The sequence below is a fragment of the Rosa rugosa genome, chromosome 3 (genome assembly GCF_958449725.1).
Source record: "Rosa rugosa chromosome 3, drRosRugo1.1, whole genome shotgun sequence".
NCBI lineage: Eukaryota > Viridiplantae > Streptophyta > Magnoliopsida > Rosales > Rosaceae > Rosa > Rosa rugosa.
Window position 1 is genome coordinate 54,032,285 of NC_084822.1, and position 22,096 is coordinate 54,054,380.

General features: G+C 38.6%; 4 protein-coding genes and 1 long non-coding RNA gene across 7 annotated transcripts; 4 read left to right on the forward strand and 1 right to left on the reverse strand.

Annotated features, from left to right (window-relative positions):
• Window positions 1-2,201: 2,201 nt before the first annotated feature.
• Window positions 2,202-5,289, forward strand: LOC133739973 (uncharacterized). Of its 3 annotated transcripts, none has more exons than XM_062167802.1 (4): window positions 2,202-2,418; window positions 3,082-4,135; window positions 4,694-4,730; window positions 4,912-5,289. In XM_062167802.1, the coding sequence occupies exons 2-3, from the start codon at window positions 3,240-3,242 to the stop codon at window positions 4,728-4,730; spliced, it is 933 nt and encodes a 310-aa protein (XP_062023786.1). In that variant the 5' UTR covers window positions 2,202-2,418; window positions 3,082-3,239; the 3' UTR covers window positions 4,912-5,289. The 3 variants fall into 3 exon arrangements, with proteins under 3 accessions (XP_062023786.1, XP_062023784.1, XP_062023785.1); XM_062167800.1 differs by having other exon boundaries at window positions 4,936-5,289; XM_062167801.1 differs by having other exon boundaries at window positions 3,092-4,135; window positions 4,936-5,289.
• A 1,229-nt stretch (window positions 5,290-6,518) lies between these two features.
• LOC133739935 (cytoplasmic 60S subunit biogenesis factor REI1 homolog 1) lies at window positions 6,519-8,996 on the reverse strand. The gene is made up of 5 exons (XM_062167761.1): window positions 8,730-8,996; window positions 7,714-8,307; window positions 7,443-7,612; window positions 7,099-7,314; window positions 6,519-6,897 (listed from the first exon to the last, which is right to left on the reverse strand). Exons 1-5 carry the CDS (start codon window positions 8,832-8,834, stop codon window positions 6,738-6,740), a joined length of 1,245 nt encoding a protein of 414 aa, XP_062023745.1. The 5' UTR covers window positions 8,835-8,996; the 3' UTR covers window positions 6,519-6,737.
• Window positions 8,997-9,606: 610 nt separating this feature from the next.
• On the forward strand, window positions 9,607-15,875 carry LOC133738159 (protein KAKU4). The gene is made up of 10 exons (XM_062165604.1): window positions 9,607-9,991; window positions 10,319-10,389; window positions 11,323-11,408; window positions 11,917-12,002; window positions 12,104-12,225; window positions 12,531-12,710; window positions 13,673-13,943; window positions 14,085-14,174; window positions 14,904-14,991; window positions 15,068-15,875. Exons 1-10 carry the CDS (start codon window positions 9,745-9,747, stop codon window positions 15,513-15,515), a joined length of 1,689 nt encoding a protein of 562 aa, XP_062021588.1. The 5' UTR covers window positions 9,607-9,744; the 3' UTR covers window positions 15,516-15,875.
• A 402-nt stretch (window positions 15,876-16,277) lies between these two features.
• LOC133739760 (COP9 signalosome complex subunit 5b-like) lies at window positions 16,278-19,565 on the forward strand. The gene is made up of 6 exons (XM_062167556.1): window positions 16,278-16,739; window positions 17,281-17,562; window positions 17,646-17,793; window positions 17,889-17,971; window positions 18,980-19,057; window positions 19,169-19,565. The coding sequence occupies exons 1-6, from the start codon at window positions 16,329-16,331 to the stop codon at window positions 19,256-19,258; spliced, it is 1,092 nt and encodes a 363-aa protein (XP_062023540.1). The 5' UTR covers window positions 16,278-16,328; the 3' UTR covers window positions 19,259-19,565.
• Window positions 19,566-20,712: 1,147 nt separating this feature from the next.
• LOC133741013 (uncharacterized) lies at window positions 20,713-21,166 on the forward strand. The gene is made up of 2 exons (XR_009861548.1): window positions 20,713-20,984; window positions 21,080-21,166. It is a non-coding gene; the product is annotated as an uncharacterized LOC133741013 (long non-coding RNA).
• The last annotated feature ends 930 nt before the right edge of the window (window positions 21,167-22,096 follow it).

Sequence of the window (22,096 nt, forward strand, 5' to 3'; positions counted from 1 at the left end):
ACGTAGCTCTCTCTTTCGCGTCAATGGCACCGCTCGATGCAATGGCAGCCCGCTTGGCCTCCTCCCTAGCCTTGGCTGACAGGAAGAAACCGGTGGATCTGCGCCCCTCCAAGGAGTTGAGACAACCCGAAGCTTTCATGGTTGGCAAGTTACTTACGGCGAGGGAATACTCTTGTCGATCGTTCCTGGAAATGTTTCGGTCTGCATGGAGGATTAATGACAGTCTCTGAGTTGAGGAAGTTGGAGAAGATGACAGGGTCCTGTTCTCTTTCACATACCCAAATGATGTTGATCAGGTTTGGGAAGGAGGACTATGGGGCTATAACAGAGCTCCAATAGCCCTTGCACCGTATGATGGTGTCAGCCCGGCGGCGGAAGTACTGCTGAAGAAGTCATCATACTGGATGACGCTGCAAGGAGTACCGCCGGCGTTCAGATTAGAGCGCATCATGCGCCTTATCGGAAGCACGCTCGACGATTTCAAAGAGATCGATCGTCCGACATTCAGGAATCGTGTCATGCTCATCATAGTTGAGATCAACTATGTGAAGCCTCTGTTGTTTCATCGTCGAATCTGGGTAGAAGATGAAGTTCAGTTCATGGTGCAGTTCAGGCATGACAAGATTTTTGGTCGTTGTGGCACATGTGGTTTGGTTACTCACGTTGGCATTCCCTGCTCCGGGCTAGACTTAATTGAAGATAATGATGCACCAGTGGGGATGGTGGCGCCACCCACGGCGATGGCTGTTATGCTGGGACAAGCTGAACCAAACTCTAATTTCAATAGGGTGGTGGCGAATAACCAAACCATAATCTTCAAGGCTTAAGTACCAATGAGTATACCAGAAGCACTTCTTCCTCAATCTGTGGTGACTATGTGACGTCATCGAAGATAGGTGCAAATCAGAGAATTGCCTGAACTAAGGCACAATGAAAATCCAATCACAGGACAACACAGAGTTAGAGAAAATGATGAGGTAACAATCTCTCCTAAAAAACTCCGTTTGAGTCTTGCTATTGGAAAGAAAAATCTGGATGCAGTGAGCATGGGATTGCTGGAGGGACCTTCCAACAATACTGAACAGCCTAAGAGAAAGATAGGGCGCCCAATTGGTAGTGTGAACAAGCTGCCATATGGGACAACAGGAAAAGGAAAGAATGCAAAGAAGGATGGAGAATCTGACAAGGCAAAGAGCAAGAAGACCAATATGATGTCAAGGTTGTTGGCTGCTGATGAGCCTGAGGCAAGTACTAGCTTTGACCCTAAGGGGAAAGATAAGGTACTTGCTTAGGGCACGAAAAATCCAGACATTCTGAACTTCAAGCCTTCTCAAGTAGGATTGACATGGTTCTCTAAGATGTTTCTAGTTGATATGTGTACCACAATTGAGTGCTGGCACATTAGACTAGATGATAGACTTCGTCTTAGAAAGCGAGATTATTCTTACTTGGTTTATTGGTTGCTGTTTCAGTGAGCGATCATTTAGACTACAATGAGTTTATGTGTGACTTAGATAGGTTATCCGGACTAGTTCTTAGATTTTCTTATGTAAGTTCTATTAGACTCTGACCTGTTTTTGTAACTTTGATTTCTAATAATATCAAAACCTATTAAAAAAAAAAACTTCCAATTTGTTTTCATCATTCAACACAAGAGGAAAGTAGACATATAGTTAAGTACGCTAGGAAAACAATTGAGACGTATAGAAGCATTATATCTATATATATTTGTTTAAAAAATATTAATTTAAAAAAAAAATCGTTTTTTACCCCACTAAACATGAAATGTGGCTCAAAATTGCTTGCTTAATTTGTGAGAATCATTTTAGTACTTAAAGAAATTTAACCTAAGTAATTAAGTACATGTTAATAACACCACAATAGTCTTTTACATGAATTGTGTCGTTGGGATGGAATTTTCTTTTGCATGTATTTGAATATATTTTTTTTTTGATACGATGTATTTGAACTTTGAAGAGTGCAATATTATTGCAAAGGGTAGCAATGGATGCTTCTGTCACCGTCACATGAGCTTGGTCAAAGTACAAGGGTGTATAAGTCATATGGCTTTTGGTTGTCTAATATTATTATTTTACCTTTTATATGACCCAAGAAAGAAAGAAAAATATTACCTTTTTATAATACCTCTTTTGAAAAAAAAAAAAAAAAAAAAAAAAAAAAGGGAAGAAAGAGAGCGAGGGACTCTACCAACCCACTCCTTCAGAAAACTGACCTTCCCAATCACACACAGACCAACAAAGAAAGAACAACAAACTCTCTCTCCCCCCTCTCTTTACTCTCATCAAATCAATTAAACAAAACCAAGTACAAGAATTAAAGAGGCCCTCTGTCTCTGTTGGTCTTATCTCCACCTAGGTTTCTCACCCATTTTCCACTCCAAGATTCTCATATATTAAGGTGAGAACCAGATTCCAATTCTTGTTCTTTTTTGTCTCCAATTTCTGGGTTTTCTGTTTTCTTTTCTGGGATACTATGCATGTGAGCTGATTTGAATTCAATTTTGTTGATTTTTCTGAATACCCATGAGTGTGAAAGCTCGTCCCTTTAATTTGTGACCAATGATTCTCCTGCCCCTTGGTTGTTTTGTTGGATCATTTTCAGTTTTGCTGTTTTGGTTTGATCATTTTTGTTATTACTTCTTGATTCTGATGCATCTTTGCTTTGAATAACATTGAATATCTATCTATCTCTCTCTCTCTCTCTCTCTTTGATCAAGATACTTGATGTCCACAATTATGGATTGACTGACTTTTGAGCTCCCTTTTATTGATGAATCGTTAGAGTAGTTTCTGGGTTTGTTACTTTAATGCCTGAATCATATGGGTTATTGAATTTGATTATGGTCAATAGGCTTGAAGTTACTTGTTGGAATTTATTTGATGGCTGTTTCAGCCTGGTTGACTTTTTCTTTTTGGGTTTCTGTAATCAACATTCAACATGAAGAATTGGGAATAAACGTACGGCGTAACACTAAACGAATTGAAGAGGAGATAGATTGATAAATTTATGTTTGGTTGATCAGCTGAGCTAAATTCGTCCATACTTTTTGTGATCCTTTAGTCTTGTGTAGGTGTTATCGTCTTGGATGACTGGCTCTTAACCTGGAAGTTTTGGTGGGTTTGTGCTTGGAATTTACATTTGTTGAAGTGGTGTTTCTGATCCAAGTGTGCGGTGGTGTGTGTCATGCGATTGTGCTTATTTTAAGTAATATCTCCTTCATGGCCTTTGAAGCTTCTAATGGAAGAGGGCTTCAGCCCAGTTTATTCAATGTGGATGATATCGAGTTAAATACAAATTGGGAAGATGTGACTTGTCCTATATGTTTGGATTTCCCTCACAATGGCGTACTCCTACAGTGCACATCACACAATAATGGATGCCGTCCTTTTGTCTGTGACACAAATCACTTGCACTCAAATTGTTTGGACCGTTTCAAAAATGCAAATGGTATGTCATCTCCTTCAAAATCTGATGCTAGTCCGACAAGTGACACTGAGCCAGTGGCGTCAGAAGACAACTGCAAGCCAACTTGCCCATTGTGTAGGGGTGAAGTGACTGGGTGGGTTGTTGTCGATAAGGCTCGTGTTCATCTCGATGTGAAGAAGCGTTGTTGCGAGGAGCAACGATGCACATTTATGGGTACATACTTGGAATTGCAAAAACATGCTGAACTGGAGCACCCTCATTCTCAACCATCAAAAATTGATCCTGCTCGGCAGCTTGATTGGGAAAATTTCCAACAGTCTTCGGAGATCATAGATGTTTTGAGCACTATACATTCGGAAGTCCCTCGGGGGGTTGTTTTAGGAGATTATGTGATTGAATATGGTGATGATGAGACTGGGGATGAGTTCGAGGACTTCCCTGGCGACGAACGTAACTGGTGGACCTCCTGTATATTGTATCAGGTATTTGATAACTTGAGGAATTCCAGAAATAGAAGAAGGTCAAGAGTTGGTGACACTAGAAGAGGAGGCCGCCGAGCAAGCTATGATGCAAATTCTGATGACGGGTCTGTGACATCTGTTGACTTCACAGACTACAGGGCAGATGAGATTGATGATGAGTTTATGAGTTCAAGTGGCTCCTCCAGGGGTGGCTCAAGTCATCGCAGGTTTGTAGTCTCTTTTTCATTTCTGTATGGGATTCCTTGAAAGATTGGATGCTCTTTCGATTATGATCCTTGCCCTTTTCTTTTTCCTGATTTTATTCTTCCATTTACAATTGTGTTTGTAGATCAATTGTTGATAACAATTTTGATTTTCATTTGGACCGGATCTGATGGTCTCAGAAGTGAACCTGATAACTATTTAGCAGAAAAATAGTCATCTGACAACATTACTGTCTATCTTATCATGTTCTATCCTGTACCCACTAGCAATCTTTTTGGACAAATCCTGGTCTGCAAGAAACCTAGTGCACCATCTTACTGCAATACCATAACAAATGTAACATTTAATTAATTTTGTTGTTGGCCTGTCACCTGACCTAGTTCATTGTGTCACTACCCAGTAGGAACATTTTGATGGGGTTTTGGGAGCTCAGCACTGGCACTGATACTGCTGGTGCTGAGCCTTATTGCTTTTGTTTTAGTTTATGTGAGTATGACCCTAGAATTCATTGGTTTTGTGTCTTTACCTATGATTTATAAACACTGCTCTTGTATTTGCAGTTCCCGTAGACGACGCTCTCGCTTCTATGACAGTTAGGTATGCTCTATGCATTGATCACCCTGCATCTTCTTTCGTGTAGGTTTAAGTTTTTTGTACATCTGGTTCAGCTGATATAAAACTAAGTTTTCTGTGTGGAGTTGGTTGTGAAACTTACCTTTATCAAATATCAGTTCCCTGAATTTGTAACACTATTTTGGCAATGTGTGTATCTCATTAGATCTGGTATTATATCTTCTGGCAGTGCTAATAGGATAGAAAGGAAGGGAAAGACAGAAAGAGATCCATTGGAAGTCGAGAAGTGGAAAGCACCGGGATGCTTGCTGTGGATCTCTTCAGTGCTTAAAGATGCATCTAGATACAGTGTTAGCTTTTTTAAATCTGTAATTAGATGTACTGATTGGACATTACATGACAAATCCATTGGCTGCATGGGTCCGTTTGTTAGAACTATAATCTTCTTGCATTCAGTGGTCTAAAGGACTAGTGTAATATATATACAGCTATGGAAGGTATGATGTTTCCTTTGTTAACCCAAATCACCTGACCTAGTGATTGCCCACCCGAATCTTAAATAAAAAGAATAAAAATAAAATGACGTCTTTTGATCTGTATTTATTTTTCTTTCCGTATCTGAAAATGACATCAATGACATATCTTCTTGGAACTTGGAAGCATGTTCAAAAATATTCATAAAAGATGCAGGCTTAGTTTAGGTAACGACGTAACGTCATTTCTGTTGTTAAAGATGCAGGCTTAGTTTAGGTAACGACGTAACGTCATTTCTGTTGTTAAAGTCAGACTTTTAGTTTATCATAAGTAATCTCATCACATTGTCGCTCCACATGTCGAGCATAGTTGATACATCAATGAATTTACTGTTTCTTTGTGTTGAAAAATATGCTTAGGATGCACCCATAAGAAAACAAGTATAGGGGATCTATAATTAGGTTTCCTAATGTTTTTTTTGTGTGCTGATAAATTTGCTCATGATGCAGCCACACAAGTGAGGAGACAATTACAGATCCCCTACTGAATTACGTCTGTTTTACCAACCTATTCTGCGTCTAATTTTATCCGAGGACTTGAAAAGTAAATGGATGAAGTAATGTGTAAACAAAATCTCCATAGTTAACATTATTAGTTCCCTCCAATACTTCCAACAAAGCAAACAACACAGTAATGTATGTGAACAAATCATAGTACTGTGTCTGTGAGCACAACAGTGAAAATTTGTTTCCAAGTGGACATGAAAAAGTGCATGTTGCAATGGTATTAAAGGACAGAAAGCTAGTTTATTGGAAGAATTCCACAAATTGTCACTTAATTATGACTCATTCGACACTTCGGTCACTCATCTTTCAAATATATCACTTCGGTCACTCAACTATTACTCTGTCAATCACTTTAGTCACCCAAAGAGCATTTTATCTCACTTTAATCACTTCTCCCAATCATTCTGAAAACACAGATTTCTCAATTTTTCACAATTGATTGGATGAAAATATCATTAATATTGTGATAAATATTTTTTTTAATGAAAAAAATTAATTAAATAACAAAGTTAAAGTTGAGTGACCAAAGTGATATATTTAAAAAGTGAGTGACCAAAGTGTCGAATATGTAAAAATTGAATGACCATTTGTGATACTCTCTTCTTTTTATTTTGACTGAGGGTCTTTTACCGTATGTGCCCAAAGAATCACGCAGGGCGAATGCTCATACTTTTCACAAGAGCTGTATGTGTTCATATGTGTGCAGCTGCCCTTGCACTCTTAAGGCGATGTGTCCATGTAACATAGATGATGGACAGACACGCATCATTACTTTACAAAAAATACAACTTCATAAGTACTATAACATTGAAACTTATAGAAAATCCATGGTAAGTACTATAATATTGCTACTTAGGAACCCGCAATTCATGTCAGACAGGCAAAACCCCAAGATATTTTAATGATGTTTACTGGTAGAAACTATTACTGAGAAATGAAAAGTGCAGGAACTAAACAAAAAAACTCTGGGCATAGAACACTCTTGAAAGGACTAGAATGGAACATTCTTGGGGAGGTTTCGGATCACATTGCTTTTCATTCCCATCTTACTGCGCATGGCCTCGACTCCTGATCTTCTCATTTCCTTCAGTACTTTCAGCTGCACCATTCGTTCCTTTGATTGCACAGTTGCCAACCCCATGCTCTTGTACCTGAAAAGAAGGAAAACAATTTTCTCCATCAGCAAAAGCTCATCATATAAAAGGTCTCTCTCTCTTTTTTTTTTCTTTTTTTTTTTGAAATAAATGGGAAGTTCTCTTTATTTACTCAAAATCTAGATTAGATGGGTGCACTGCCTCATTGTTTTTTCGAAACTACAGAGAAGAGTCAGTATGAGGGATTTAGAAACAAACCTTGCAGCCACTGCAGCTGTGATGGCCATATGGTTAGGTGATGGGCGTGGTTTCTGGCGATAATAGCGCATAAATTCCCGGGAACCAAGTGCTTTGCTTGATATCCCATGATCAGATCTTGTAGTAATGATGAGCTCAGCACCACCACTCCCAAGTTCGACACTGTTGGCCGTCTCACCTGATACAACTAGTTGCTTGCCAGCCTCATCGACATAACTGAAACCCAATATACAAGCAGTCCAGGTAAGATATACTAACATAAACTAATGCTTAAAACTAGTAACATAACAAAATAGCAGCCAATACAAGTATTGAACAAGCCAATGTATGAGAAAGAACAAAACCTGCTGCTGTAATCATAGAACTCATCCAACTCTGCTTCTTCTTCATCACCACCATCTCCATAGTGTACCTTGCAGTGGCTTTTTGCCACCATATGCTTCCTAACTGCTTCCAAACTGTTAAAGGGTTGGCACCTATCATTGCAGTACAGACACATGAAATCCCTTTTAACCTGAAAAAAGCAAGCCATGAAAGTGAGGCAATTTCTGAAGGGGAAAGCCAAAAATAGGTAACAGTTTTTCTCAAAAAAGAACATGAGAGATATTTCAGTACCTTGAGACCAAGATAAGTAAGAAGACCTTTCGGGTCCTTCAAATACTCAATATCAGGAATGAAGAATCCATGGTGTTTGTGCATGTGAATCATGCATCTCTCTATGGTCTTATGCTCTTTATCGCACATAAAGCAACATGATGGGTCCAACTCCTCATAGTCATCGTCATCATCATCTTCATCCATATCCTCATTAGAAGCATGCCCATCTACATTTAAACCAGTCAAAGATTTTGCAGTCTCACTAACCAACTCATCCTCAGGGTCAACCTCCTCCCACTCATCTCCACTTTCTTCACTTTCGTGACTCTCCTCATCAATTTCCTCTCTCCTAGGGGGAGCTTTATTCGCACGACTCGGAAGTGGCCTGACTATTGCCTTGTCTTCTTCTTCATCACCAGTCCCTTGAGAAGCGCGCATAATGTGACTTCGTGATTTGAGATGCTCAGCATGAGCCTTGGAACTTCTATACCCTTTGCCACAAAGAGCACAGCTGTAGAGCATTGGGGTTTCATTTGCACCATTTTTCTCCTGAGCAAGTGCAGCTTGTCTTGCAAGAAACAATGCTTCTGTCACTCCAGGAACCCCAGCTACCTGATGAACCATCAAAACACAAGCAATGTGAGATTCCTTTTAATCGATGAGCACTCTGGCTTGACAACCAAATACAAAAAAGTCCTAGCTTTCTCCTTAATAATCATTATTATTTCTCCGCAAAATATCCATAAATATTCTATAAACCGTGGCAATGAATCCAAATTAATTTTTTTTTAGCTCATCTTGATCAATACAGACGTAATATCATACAAACATAAATCCACATCTTTCAACCATAAAACAAAACAAAAATTCATAAAGCATCACAATTTTCTAACACAAGTTAAGAATAAAACTAAAGCAATTTTCATTGATCCCAGAAAATTGGAAAATCGTTCTCTTATTCCAGTTCCCCTAATCAAAACCCTAATTCATTAAAGAAATCTGTGCGGATGAAAAAAAAAAATGAAAGACGGGACCTTGCGCTTGAGGTTGTAGCGGTGCCATTCGGACTTGTAATGGAGCCTCTGCTCGGTGTCGTCCTTGAGCTCTTTGTTACAGGCGTTGCAAGCTAGCCCTGACATCCTCGATCGCAGAACGAAACGGTTGCGTTTTGATACCAAGGAGGCTGTGTGGTGGTTTTATAGGGTTGAAGGAAATGTGCGACGGCTCGGCTCAGAGTCGGTGTTAGGGAAACGGTGGGTGGCTACAAAGGGAGAAGGTACGTGCTTGATTGCGCTCAGCGTCTGATACCATCCTATGGGCCTTGCTCTTTTTGGGTTCTTTTGGACGGTTCGATTTAGGGCCTTTAGGCCCGGAGTTTTGGTTTCCTGATATTTGACCTCATTCCTACCGGTGCTATGCGATTATTCGAATTTTTCCGAATCACATGATTGGTCCATGAACATTGAAACTGAAAGAAAAAAATTTAAAAAAATGGAAGTAAATTATTAAGAAACTTTAATATTTGTTTATTGGTATCAATTAAATGAGAGATTTTCGTTAAAAAAAATATGTTATATAAGGATATTTCTGGAAAGAGAAATGATTTAGATAAGTAAATATAATAATTGAAATTAAAATGTAGGGTGTAATGAGCAAGTAGGGTGAACAAAGAAAATAGTAAGGTGGCAACAGCCGCATCCTTAAAACACGGTCAATATTTGGTAATATATATTTTATTTATTAAAATTTTCACAAAATAATAAAAACAACTTTCTTAAATTCTATCACTCCTACCTTTATCTAGTATCATTGAATTTATATAAAAAAAAAATTTCTCACCAAAAAAAAAAAAAAAAAGCAGTGACGTGTCGTCACAATAAAAAAGGGCTAATCCATCCGCAGACAAAAAAGAAATAACCGCTACAAAGCTGGGTCCTCTTCATGTCGCAACGGAATCAACCCCTCCCTCCTAAAACAAACACAGAAGAAGAAGATATGTGAGAGAAACCCAAACTCGACTCTTCCTTCTCTTTTCTCTCTCTCTCTAGCATGGCCTCCGTTTCCAGATCCCGGCGAGCCCTAGAAGCCGGATCCGGCGGCAAGATTGTCCGAACCCGACGACCCGCTCGTACCAGGACTCCCTACGAACGCCCCACCTTCACCGTCAATCCTCCTCCTGAAAACCCTAATTGGCTCGCCAGGTTCATTTACTCCCCTACTCGCTCCATTGTCAGCGGCGCTGGAAAGGTCCTCTCCTCTGTTTTCCGCTCCGATTCGTCCTCCTCTTCCTCTTCAGGTTCCAATTCGAAGCTCCTTTCTGCTATGTATTTGTTAGGGAAGCCAGTAGTTAGTGTTTTGAAATTTTCGGAGTAGGAATTGGTCAAGCTGTAGTGAACTTAGTTGGCTAGGTTTTACATGTTGCCAATTAGGAGGAGCAATTCAAAATACTTTTTTTTATTTTTTTTATTTTTGAATCTGTTTTGTTCATACTTGAGTGGTAGCGAACTTAGAATGTATGTGATGGATGTATGGCGTTTCTGTGCTTTAATAAAGCATAACGAAAGCTGCCTATCTGGCCTGGAGTTGTTCCGTTTTTTACTGGATTTTTTGTGTAATTTTTCAGAGCTTGGTAGTGACGACGAAGAAGGTGATGATGATTATGTTTCTTCTCAAGAAGATGATGCATTGAACAAGGTAAATTGATATACATGTCATTTATTCTTCTGCCTTTTGCGTATCGTTGTGGTTATGATTGGGAAGTTCTTTTGGATATTTGGAAGCACTTGTACTAGATTTTTTCAACAGTTAAAAATACACGTAGGAAATTTTTTTTACTTTACAGTAAGCATGCACAATTGTTGAACTTTTCTGAGTGAAGTGACTGAAAGTTATAGTTGGAGTTATTTTTTCTCCCCTTGCAATTTCAAATTTTTAATGTTTTGTATGATTGTGGTTTGCTACTCTGAAGATGGTTTATGTTTGTTGTACTGGTCACTACCTGAAATGCATAAACAGGGCACTTTTGGCAAGATTTATCAAAACTGCCTGCAATATCAGTGGAATAGGACAAATAACTTATTGATACTAGAAATCAGTGTTTTTTTTTTTTTTTTTTCCCACTCACCCAGATATTATCCTATTAGGGTTCAACCTCCAGTTTCTTGTCAATAGACAGTATTGGAAATCAGCATATCTTCACTTCTGTAATGAGCTCTAGCTCCTGAAAAGCACGCTATTCAGATAATTAGTTGAGAATTAATATACTCAGGTTGCAGAAGGCATATTGTGGGGTGGTTAAGAATAAATAGCAGGTTTCTTCAAATTTCTTAGCAGCAACAAAGGGGTAACATTAAGGTTTGTTTCAGTGGGATATCTGGGAGCTATACGTTGTTGAAAAAACTGTTGTTACAGTTTTAGGCAACAATGATCTGATTCTTGGTTTAAACCACCTTTAGTGACCACATACAATATGAACAGTACTAGAATTACCTGTAGTTAAATTCTGACCTGAGCAACTTTTTCAAGTTTCTTTATACGATGCATGAGATATATATACACACATATGGCTTTTCTGGTTTTATTTTCGTTTTATTACACATGCACTATTGATTTTTGTGGTTGACTTAGAGGAATGGGACATCAGAAACAGTATTCAGGCAGGGGGAAACCAAGCATGCAATTGAGCAGCTGCTGAGGCAGGAGACCTTCTCGAGGTAACACTTTCCTTGAAGCAAAACCTTGTACTTCTTAAATTTTACGTTTGGAGTTCCTTGGTTGTATCCTGCTTCATCTGTTTCAACTTTTATATCGGTCATGTGTTGTTATCTTCTATTTTTCCTGGAATAACTGTTTTTGTTTTGATATTAGTTGTATCCCTAGCTTAAATTTTTACTTTTTAGTAAGAAAGAAAGTCTCCTTGATATATTTTCTACATTTTGTTCTTTAAGTTTTAGTACTCCCATGAGTGCTGTGTTCTTGAATCTCGATTTTATATGCTGAGGAACAAAGTTGGTCAGAGATCTCTTTTTTTTTTTTTTTTTTTTTTTTTTAATTGGTTTGATTTCAAGTTGAGGGCATGCATATTGAGGGTTTATGCGAGTTTAACGGTGCGTACTAAGTTGGTTTAAAATCTAGTCTTTTATTGAAAATATCTTAGCGTTATGCATCGTTTCTTTAGTTTCCTTTACTAATTATTTGACTTCAACTTTGCCTTTTGTCCAGGGATGAGTGTGATAAGTTAATAAAGATTATTAAATCGAGAGTCGTAGGCTGTACCACCACTGAAGATGCGGAAAATACCAGACCAAGTGAGATGCCTAACAATATAACTCGCAATATTAGTGCTTATATGTAGGACTAAAACTTGCCAGTTTACCCTATTTGACTTATGGTGTTGATCATATTGCAGATATAGATACAACTGATCTTTCTGCAACAGCTGTTTCAGAGGCCAAAAAGTGGGTGATGGAGAAGAGGTTGGGATCAGCTTCAAAATCGAAGTTGGATCATGGAACAAGTCTGTTTCCACAAGTTAGTTCTATTTCATCTGATATTATAGCATGGCTCTCTCTTTATATCTGCATCTCTTCCCCCATGTCTGGTATTTAGTCTTATGGTTAAAAATTTGTATATACCTCCTCATGTGAAGTAGGTAATCATAAATTTGTAATCTATTATGGAAAGAAATACATATGCCACTGCCTCTCCAGTTTGTGAGAAATTTGGTAGACACCAAATGTTTAGCAATTGGTGATTTCGCTATATCATTATGTTTTCTATGGAAGGAATGACAATGCCATGTCGGTTATAATTTCAAGTTGATTCTGTTGGTGCAGGGTGCTGAAGATGATGGTGGTTCCCCAGTAGATGTGGCCAAATTGTACATGCGGGCACTACCTCCATGGGCATCTCCTTCAAATCAGCATGGAGAATTGAGATCTACATCACCTCTAGGGTTGCAACTATTTAATGAAGAAACCCCATATTCAATTGGTGGAACTTCTGTCAAGTCCAAGGTAACATATGAAATTTGTAGTAGTGTATTGTTTTTGTCCCTTGGGTGTTGTGACTTGTAGGGGTCTTGACACTGCAGTAGAACTCATTATTATTTGAAGTCCCCTTTACAAAGATACTAGTCTTGGGGGTTATTGATAAATGCATGTGACAATCCCTTACTACCTTTTTAGAAAAGATTGAGGTTGGAGATAGTACAAAACTTACAAGTCATATTACTTTTGGATGAATGAAGTTTTTGAAATGTGATGACGTTCTTGGAATCAGGAATAAATTTGGAATAGATTCTGGTCATGATATATAGACTGGTATGTGTGACCATGAGCATAAGCCAGGCTGAGTTGCTGATTTTAGGAAGAGTGTAGTACTTGCACTGAAAGTTAAGAATGTTAATTAGTGTTGTGGTTGCTGGGCCAAGTAAGACTAAGAATAGCTTATCATGTAACTAAGGATAGCAAGTGAAGTTGTAAAGTGCAGATAGCCAAACATAGGCCTACACTGATGAAGATTGAATGGATCCTCACTAATCTCCGTGTATTGAAGCAATGTTTTGGCTATCTGCACTTTACAACTTCACTTGCTATCCTTAGTTACATGATAAGCAATGTTTTGGATCCAAAAACAAGGCATTTGACAATTACATCAGGGACTTTTGGAAGAACTAAAAAAAATTTGGTTCTTCTCAACTAAACTTGTAAACGTGGAAAGCAATTGGCGGCTCCTCATTAAATAATGTGATTTTATTAATAAACTATTGGAACCAATATTGACCTTGAACTTTGTATGTATGTTTCTTTATTTCTTTTATTATTAACTGTGAGAACAATGTCTTGGCACATGTTTTCCATTTCCATGGTTGTTAAATCAGGGAAACAGAAACGAGGACACGTGTCTTTGTTTTTGGGATTGGTGTGTATTCTCTTTGTTGATGTTCATGTTGGTGCAATCTGAAATTTCAATGCAGCTGAAAAGGGACTCGCCTGCTACTGGGTCATGGAATATCCAGGAGGAAATACGAAGAGTGCGTACTAAGGCAACAGAAGAAATGCTAAGGTCTCTACCTTCCTCGACAATTGATTGGTCTGCATATTCTCTGGAAAATAGAAGTACCTTGAAGTCTCTGCCAGATGGAAAGCAAGAAGCTGATTTGGGAGATAAACTTAAGAATCCTAGAACAGCTGCAGGTTTAACAATGGACCCGTCTTTAGGCATAACTACAACACATAGCTCTGACGGTATGTTCCTTTTTATGGATTGAATTATATCTGTGGTTTAAATTACAGTAATCTATTGTCATCTGTAGTTGAACTGGCCTAATTTTATAAGTGTAAAAAAGAGTAAAATGTAACTTCGATCTTCATTTATCACTCCTTCAGTTACGGAGAAGACACAAGATGTGCTGCAAAAAGGAGCTTTGACTAGTGGGACTGAACAGCCAAGTGCAATTGTAGGAGAAACCATACAATGTAAGCTCCCTTGATACATTGGTTGCCATGGTTTAAAAGCCAGCATTATGTTGTTGTTACTGTACAGCTTATTAATGATGCGCTGGCATTTTGAGATGAAGGGGGACATGCTAGTCCATTTGTGCAGAAAGAATTAGATATCTTAACATGGGAAGATCTTAAATTACTATGGAATAACCAAATTCTATCTATTTCATATGAGTTGTGGCTTATCTTAAGTTGGCTCTTCAAGGTTTTTATTTAATTTTATTTTTTTTATTTGGTGTGCGATATGTTATTGTTGATTGGTGTATCATCATATGTACAAATGCTTTAAACTCAGAAGGTAGACACTATATAGTAGAGAATATTTAATATGCCATGTGTGCAAGTAGATTTTTGATACATCATTATTCATTTGGATACAGATCAGTTTAGAGGTTCAGGTAGCTTTGATGATGGAGTTGTCTGTATCCCATATACACTCAAGTTAGTAGTTAGCAATCTCTAAACTGTACTGTTAACTATACTTGGGATATTGTAGGCACTGCTTGTTGCTTAGTCCTTGCATAGAACTGGTGTAATCATTGTCTTGTCATGTTCCATTCTACCTTGCTGGAATGTCAGATTGTTTGTTTGGTTTTTTTTTTTTCCTTCTCTCATATAGGAAATGCTTGATGTATAAAACTCCTGCTACATGCTTTTTTGTGTATACATGAGTTCCCAATTTTTATACATTGTTTGTTCCAGATTCAAAGGTGCATGATCAAACCTTTTCAACAACGGCAAAAGAAGTGACTGTTCATACCACTAATGGCTTCCCTTCTTCAGCACCGAGGTTAGTGTTTGTTGACCTAATTGCTTTAGGGCTGCATTGCCCATTAATCTTATTGAATTTGTTTTCTATATTTCAGTTTGTCTACCCAATTGGGTAGAGAGGAAACCACACTGCTAAATGGAGAAATAAATCAGGTCAGTTCAAGTGATGAGAAGATAGTTCCAAACCTCCTAGTGGAGGAAACCTTTGAGCTTGAGAAGGAAACTACCATCGACCTCTCCAAGAATAATGAAAATGATATTGATGGCACAAATGGCCCTGATTCTATGCCTTTGAATGAAGCCAGTGTCAAGGTCCCAGATGTGAATGAAAATGATAATGATGGCACAAAGGAAAATGACAGTGCTCCAAGTGGCTCCCAAAACAGTTCAAGTATGCCTGATGAGTTATCACAGGAGCTGACCCAGCCTCAGTCGAAATTAAATGACACTGCAGTAGCCAAGGAAGACAGCGTTGTTGAGAAGCCGAAGAAGGCAACAAGACTCACCAGATACAACAGGAGAGGCAGGCCACGGGGTAAATGACAGCTGAAATGCGCCTTTGTATCTTAGTCTGTAATTTATTGTAAACTAGCCTCTGTAACCTGGCAAATTAATTGTTTTTTTGTGTTTTTTGTTCAATGTCATTGAGGTAGGAACTACTGTTGGGTATTTATGCCGCGGATTTAGTCCATGTTTAGCTGAACTTAAGTTGAACTGGAAAGCATTCTCCAGAAGTAGAATTTGATCAGTTTTGTGTAATCTGAAAACCCCATTGTATGATGGGTTTTATATTATGTGAAAGTCCAATTCTTTGAGTTGGGTTTTAAATTTGTAATGCATCTTAAGAATTTCTCTTTCTTTAGGGAAATCAACTTTTTATTAAATACATGAGAATAGAAATAATATTCGTTTGGTCAGTAACTGATTAAGAAAATTATGCTCAACCATCATTAAATGTTACTAACTAAGAAAATTATGTTCAACCATCATTAAATTAAATGTAAATCAAAATGTAGAAGATTATTGTGAAGTTGCATTGTTTTCCATTGTTGATTTACATCTAATTGTAATCGAGCGTAATTTTCTTGTTCAGTTACCCTTCTTCAGGTGAAGAAGGATAAAAGCACTTCTTGATAAACAATTTTATCCTTGAAATACATTGTATCTTTTTGGGCCTTTATTGCTAGTGTATTATCCCAGTCACCCTTCTCAAAGCCCAAAAACGTATCCCAGTGACGGTCCAACTATGCTTTTACCCTTTCTGGGCATCGATCCACTACTTAATTACCAGACTACCCACTCTCGCAGTGACACACAAGAGAGAGAGAGAGAGAGAGAGAGAGAGTGACCAGCACCATGGATGCCGAAATAGCCCAGAAAACCTGGGAGCTCGAGAACAACATAGTCCCGATGGACACGCCTCCGTCCGGCGGCGCGGCGAGGACGAAGACGGACCCGTCGGCCGACGCCATATTCTACTACGACGAGGCGGCGCAGACCAAGTTCCAGCAGGAGAAGCCGTGGGTTAACGATCCCCACTTCTTCAAGCGCGTCAAGATCTCCGCACTCGCGCTCCTGAAGATGGTCGTCCACGCGCGCTCGGGCGGCACCATCGAGGTCATGGGCCTCATGCAGGGCAAGACCGACGGCGACGCCATCATCGTCATGGACGCCTTTGCTTTGCCGGTTGAGGGCACCGAGACTAGGGTCAATGCCCAGGCCGATGCCTATGAGTATATGGTCGATTATTCCCAGACTAACAAACAGGTCCGTGCTTCTTCTCCTTTTTATTTTTTTATTTTTTACAAACCCTAATTGGCTGAGGCGTTTCGGAAACCCTAATTGAATTGATGGTGTGGTTGGGGAATTGCATCGTGGAATTTCTGCATTGGTTACAGTTATTACTTAATTGCTGTTGTGGTTGAGGAATTGCATCATGGAATTTCTGCATTGGTTGCGATTTAGAAACCCTAGTGCTACCCTAAAAAGCCCTAATTATGTCATTTTGGAGACATTGTATGTCTTACAAGCTAAAGGAAAGAGCTTGCTTGTGAATGAATCACTACATTGAATATGGTGCCCTAGTTACTTGTCTACTGAGATATTGAGTTGCTAGGATTCATAGTGGGACTTGTGCTAGATGTGAGATTTTGAATTGCTAGGATTCATAGTGGGACTTGTGCTAAATGTGATACACATAGTTTCTCAAATGATTTTAGTATAACTTGGAATAGAATTCTTCTGTTAAGAGTCCTATGTATCAGTTGTTTTACATTTTTTAAGGTTAATACATTATGTTATTGTGTAGGCGGGGCGACTGGAGAATGTTGTTGGATGGTACCATTCTCACCCTGGTTATGGATGCTGGCTTTCGGGTATTGATGTTTCAACTCAGATGTTAAACCAGCAATTTCAGGAGCCCTTCTTGGCTGTTGTTATCGACCCAACTCGGACAGTGTCTGCTGGAAAAGTTGACATCGGTGCATTCAGGACATACCCAGAGGGATATAAGCCTCCAGATGATCCCATCTCCGAGTATCAGACTATTCCTCTTAACAAAATTGAGGACTTTGGTGTGCACTGTAAACAGGTTACTCTCCTTTTGTCTCCCAGTTCTTTAGTGAAGATTTTAGTTTGCTGTTATCTTAGCTCCATTGCCATTTGTTTCTGCAGTATTACTCTCTGGATATCACTTATTTCAAGTCTTGTCTTGACTCCCACCTCTTGGATCTGCTCTGGAACAAGTATTGGGTGAATACTCTCTCTTCCTCACCTTTGTTGGGTAATGGAGACTATGTTGCAGGACAAATTTCGGATTTAGGTACTTCCTTAGCTGTTGCAACCTACTTGAGTACCTTTTATTTTATATTTCTTGTATTCTAGCAAGTTTAAAGCTCTGTCCTTTGCATTATGCAGCTGAAAAGCTGGAGCAAGCAGAGAATCATTTGTCTCATTCCCGCTTTGGACCATTAGTAACACCCACACAACGAAAGAAGGATGTAAGTGTCTCATCCGCGTCCACTTTTTGACAAGGATAAACCTTTCTTCACATTTAAATAAATTATTATCCAATTATACTGGAAGTGCTAAAAGGAAAGTGTATGTAGCAAAGGAGTGGGAGAATCCGAGAATGGTATGGACATTAATCGCCAACCATTCTCATATGTTTCATTCATCTAGTCATATAAAGCACAACATGACGGTCATATTAATTTCATCAAGAGAAGTTTTCAGTGATTATATCATTCTATGTGTATGTTTGTAGATGTTAATGCAAACTTGAAGGGTGAATACAACTTTTTCATAACTAAAGTTCTGATACAAACAACAAGCAAATGTTAATGTCCTTCGTCATCACATCATCTTGTTCTCCCTTTTGATCTTTTCCTATGCTCTACCAGACTACCACACTTCAGTGATTATATTATTCTATGTGTATGTTTGTAGATGTTAATGCAAACTTGAAGGGTGAATGACTTTGAATACAACTTTTTCATAACTAAAGTTTTGATACAAGCAACAAGCAAATGTTAATGTCCTTCGTCATCACATCATCTTGTTCTCCCTTTTGATCTTTTCCTATGCTTTACCCCACACACACACACACACACACACACTCACTCTCAGTTCTCTTACACTTGGCTGTCCGGTCTTTTTGGAAATGATAGTACGAAAGGAAAATGAATACTGCAGTTGTTTGTGTTTTTAACGTAATCGTCACTGGATATTATGTTATATGGATGTATCCTGTTTATTTTATACATTTCACTGCCTATCACTATAGTAGCCATGCAATATTTTTTCAGTCTGGTCTGTCATTTTAAGTTGGTCACACTCACAGGCCATTTAGTGATTTAGATCCGTATAAATTTGCAAATGTATAGCTGGTGATTTCATTCCTTACAGGACATAGTTGTGATTAAAGGGGAAGGTTATAACATCGTGTTACTGTTATTCACCCCACGCTTGCCCACGGTTGCTAATTTTATTGCTTTCATGAGTTGCAGGAAGAATCACAACTTGCTAAAATTACTAGGGATAGTGCAAAGATAACTGTGGAGCAGGTGCATGGTCTGATGTCACAGGTGAGCGTATAATTGAAGAGCTCAAGTGCAGAAAGTTTTCATACTAATAATTAGTTTTCATCGAATCATTTCATTTATTAACTACTTTGCTCTTATCTGTTTTTGCTTTAGGTTATCAAGGACATTCTTTTCAATTCCGTACAGCAATCCAACAGATCCAACACTGAACCATCTGGTCCTGAACCAATGATTGAAAGTTGATTTTAGCATTCTGGTGGCAGCAACAACTGATCCTTGATCCATTTACCTGTCTGCAGTTGAATTTTGATCCAGTCCGGGTTTCGGTTTATAGACTGATATTTGAGTCCATTGTTGCTTGCTACACTTTTGTAAATCCCTGAGGCTCCCTGCGGTGTTGATGGTGATTTTATAGGGATTGCCATTTTGCTAATTCTAGAATTTATATATCTATTGTGTTTGGTGCATGTTGACAAAGCTAATCGGTATATTGTAAGTAGGCCTTTATCACCTCGTATGGTCTTTACTAGGTTTGCTTTGCTTTACTTTAGCTGAGCTTTTTTCAGTAATGGGTTGGGCAACGAGTCAGCAACCAACTTCTCTTGGTTCTCAGTTTGGTCCTGAAAGGAACATCTTGGGGCATAGACAAGCAAAGCCTGCTGTAGTTTGTCCTTTTCAGTAGGCAAAAAGTAGAAAATGGTTGGGCTTTATAACCGAGTCGGACCAAAACTGGGTCTGATCAAAGACCGGATCACTGTTGGCCATAAAACCCAACAAAATTACCAACCGAAGCATCATATGAATTTTGACGTCATATTGTCACCGAGTCCCTGGTAGGCTTGTATATGGTGCATTGCTCATTTAGCTGGTAGCTAGAAATTCCAACAGACGTGTTTGTAGCATCAGCATGTTTGAGTAGAAATAGAGAAGGGTCCGAAACACATGAAAATAAATCCAAGGTACACAATCTGATAGACTGATACCAAATGCAACAATACGTGATACAAATCTAAAAAGAAAAAGAAACGGATGGTTGGCAACAAAAAATGGACGGTGATATGAAGGATGAAGGTGCAGGTTCGATGCATTAGTGGCTTTCACATGCAAAGAGAAGCAAAACCCTCGTGGGTCTTTTTCCTTCCTTCTGCAGCTTCTCTCCTCCTCCTCTTCTTCTGCAGAGATTATATGCAGATGCCGGAAAGTTTAAGTTGGGACCTGTCGTCACCAATGCCCATCTTTCTCACCCATCACCATCCCACTATAGAGAAAAAGCCTTCACCAAATCTTCTCACTTTTTATCTTTAGTGGGTTTTGTGTGGACTCTCCAAGCAAATCATGCCCTTCATGACTTTCCCAACTTCCTCTTCCTTCTCTATCTCTCTCTGTGTCTCTCTCTCCCCACCATTTTGCTAGCTAGGATTAGATTCTTAGAAGATAACAAAAAGGTTTGGTTCACAGGCAATGGTCCTCTTTCAATTTTAGCTAAGCTAGCTAGCTATATATCTAACCCTGTTTTTGTGTATATAACTTTCCAGCACTTGTGACAACTTCACATGACAATAAGCCTCCACCACTAACCTAGATAGAGCCCTAATTAGATGCATTGTGTTTAGGTTGTATGTATAGCTCAAATAGTTGGGGGGGGGGGGCATTTCATGAGCTCAGGCATTTTCCAAAAAGATATGGTCCACTATAACTTGTGGACAAGTGGTTAATTTGTGTTATGTCCATGTGATCCGTCGTGCCCAACTTAATTAGCTTCTTTTATGCACAGTCACACTTTGAGGCTTCTCCATGTCTTGGTGTACAATTTTCCTATATAACAATTTGCATAAAGGATAGGGAGATGCCCAAGAATCCAACATCATTCATTCTTTGTTTTCTTTACTTGTTTTATTTCAGCATAATCTAAACAGGAATGAGATGGCCGAATCAAGTACTCCTAGTGAAAATGAAATCTGAAGAAGAGGTTGATTTCCACCTCTCTCTCCATGCACTTTATTAGGGAAATAGGTCTTTCATATTTGGGAAAATGTATTAATATTTTATTTTTTTTGAATAAAGGGCTGGTGCGGCTGCCCTCAAGCCTTGATTAATGAAACTGTCGAATACAAGGGGGGGACATGGAGCCTAAACCCCTGATTACAATAAGCATCTAGAGTATTTTCCGAAATAAGATCAGAAATCTCTACAGGAGACTTGTATTCTAACAAGCACCAACTAGCAAAGAGTGCACAAATAGCTACTCTATTTACTTTAACATAGCAGTGACACAGCGGAAAGATAACTCGATATGTAACCCGATTACAACATAGCATAATTACCAGCTTTAGCACAGCTTTCCTCCTATGTATTAATATTTTATATGGTAGGCAAAATTCTCAATTAGATCCCTCTCCTATTACAAAGTCAAATTCAAGATGTGAGGACCCCAAATTTGATTTTGGGCATCACACTCATTACTACATGTCTTGAGGAGGGTCACTAGGTCTTTCGTTGGACATAAGTTTCAAACAAAAAAACTATAATGAATTCAAAGTCTGCTCATGCACTGCACTAAAAAGTAAAGCCCTACTTTCTTTCTTTCTCTTGTTTAATTATTCTCACAGACTCACGTTGCTGTGAATTTCTGGGGGAGGTTATACTATACCAAGGGAGCTCTCAATTCCCTCAAAAAGTGTAGGGAACTCGGAATTTTTTAGTGGTCGAAAAAAAGAATTTATAACACACTAACCCTTTAATCGATCAATAATGTAAATAAAGTTACCATTTTTATTCACATACGCTCGATCTCAATTTGAATGTGAGGAGGGAGGGAGAGATCAAAAGTAACTTCAATGAAGGTTAGCTGAGTTAAACAATAACTAGCCTCCAAAAGCTTAATCCCATGATGCAAGAAACAAGTGAGTGAGAGATTGGAAATTTCTAATCTAAAACCTCTTAGAACTTATGTTTTCGGAGCTAAAATCCTTTAGAATTAAAGTTCCGATACGACAATTATTTCAAGTCTTAGAACCTAAACTCTTGAAACCATATTAAACAGCATACATCATAATCCTAAAAACTATTAGCTCATACAGT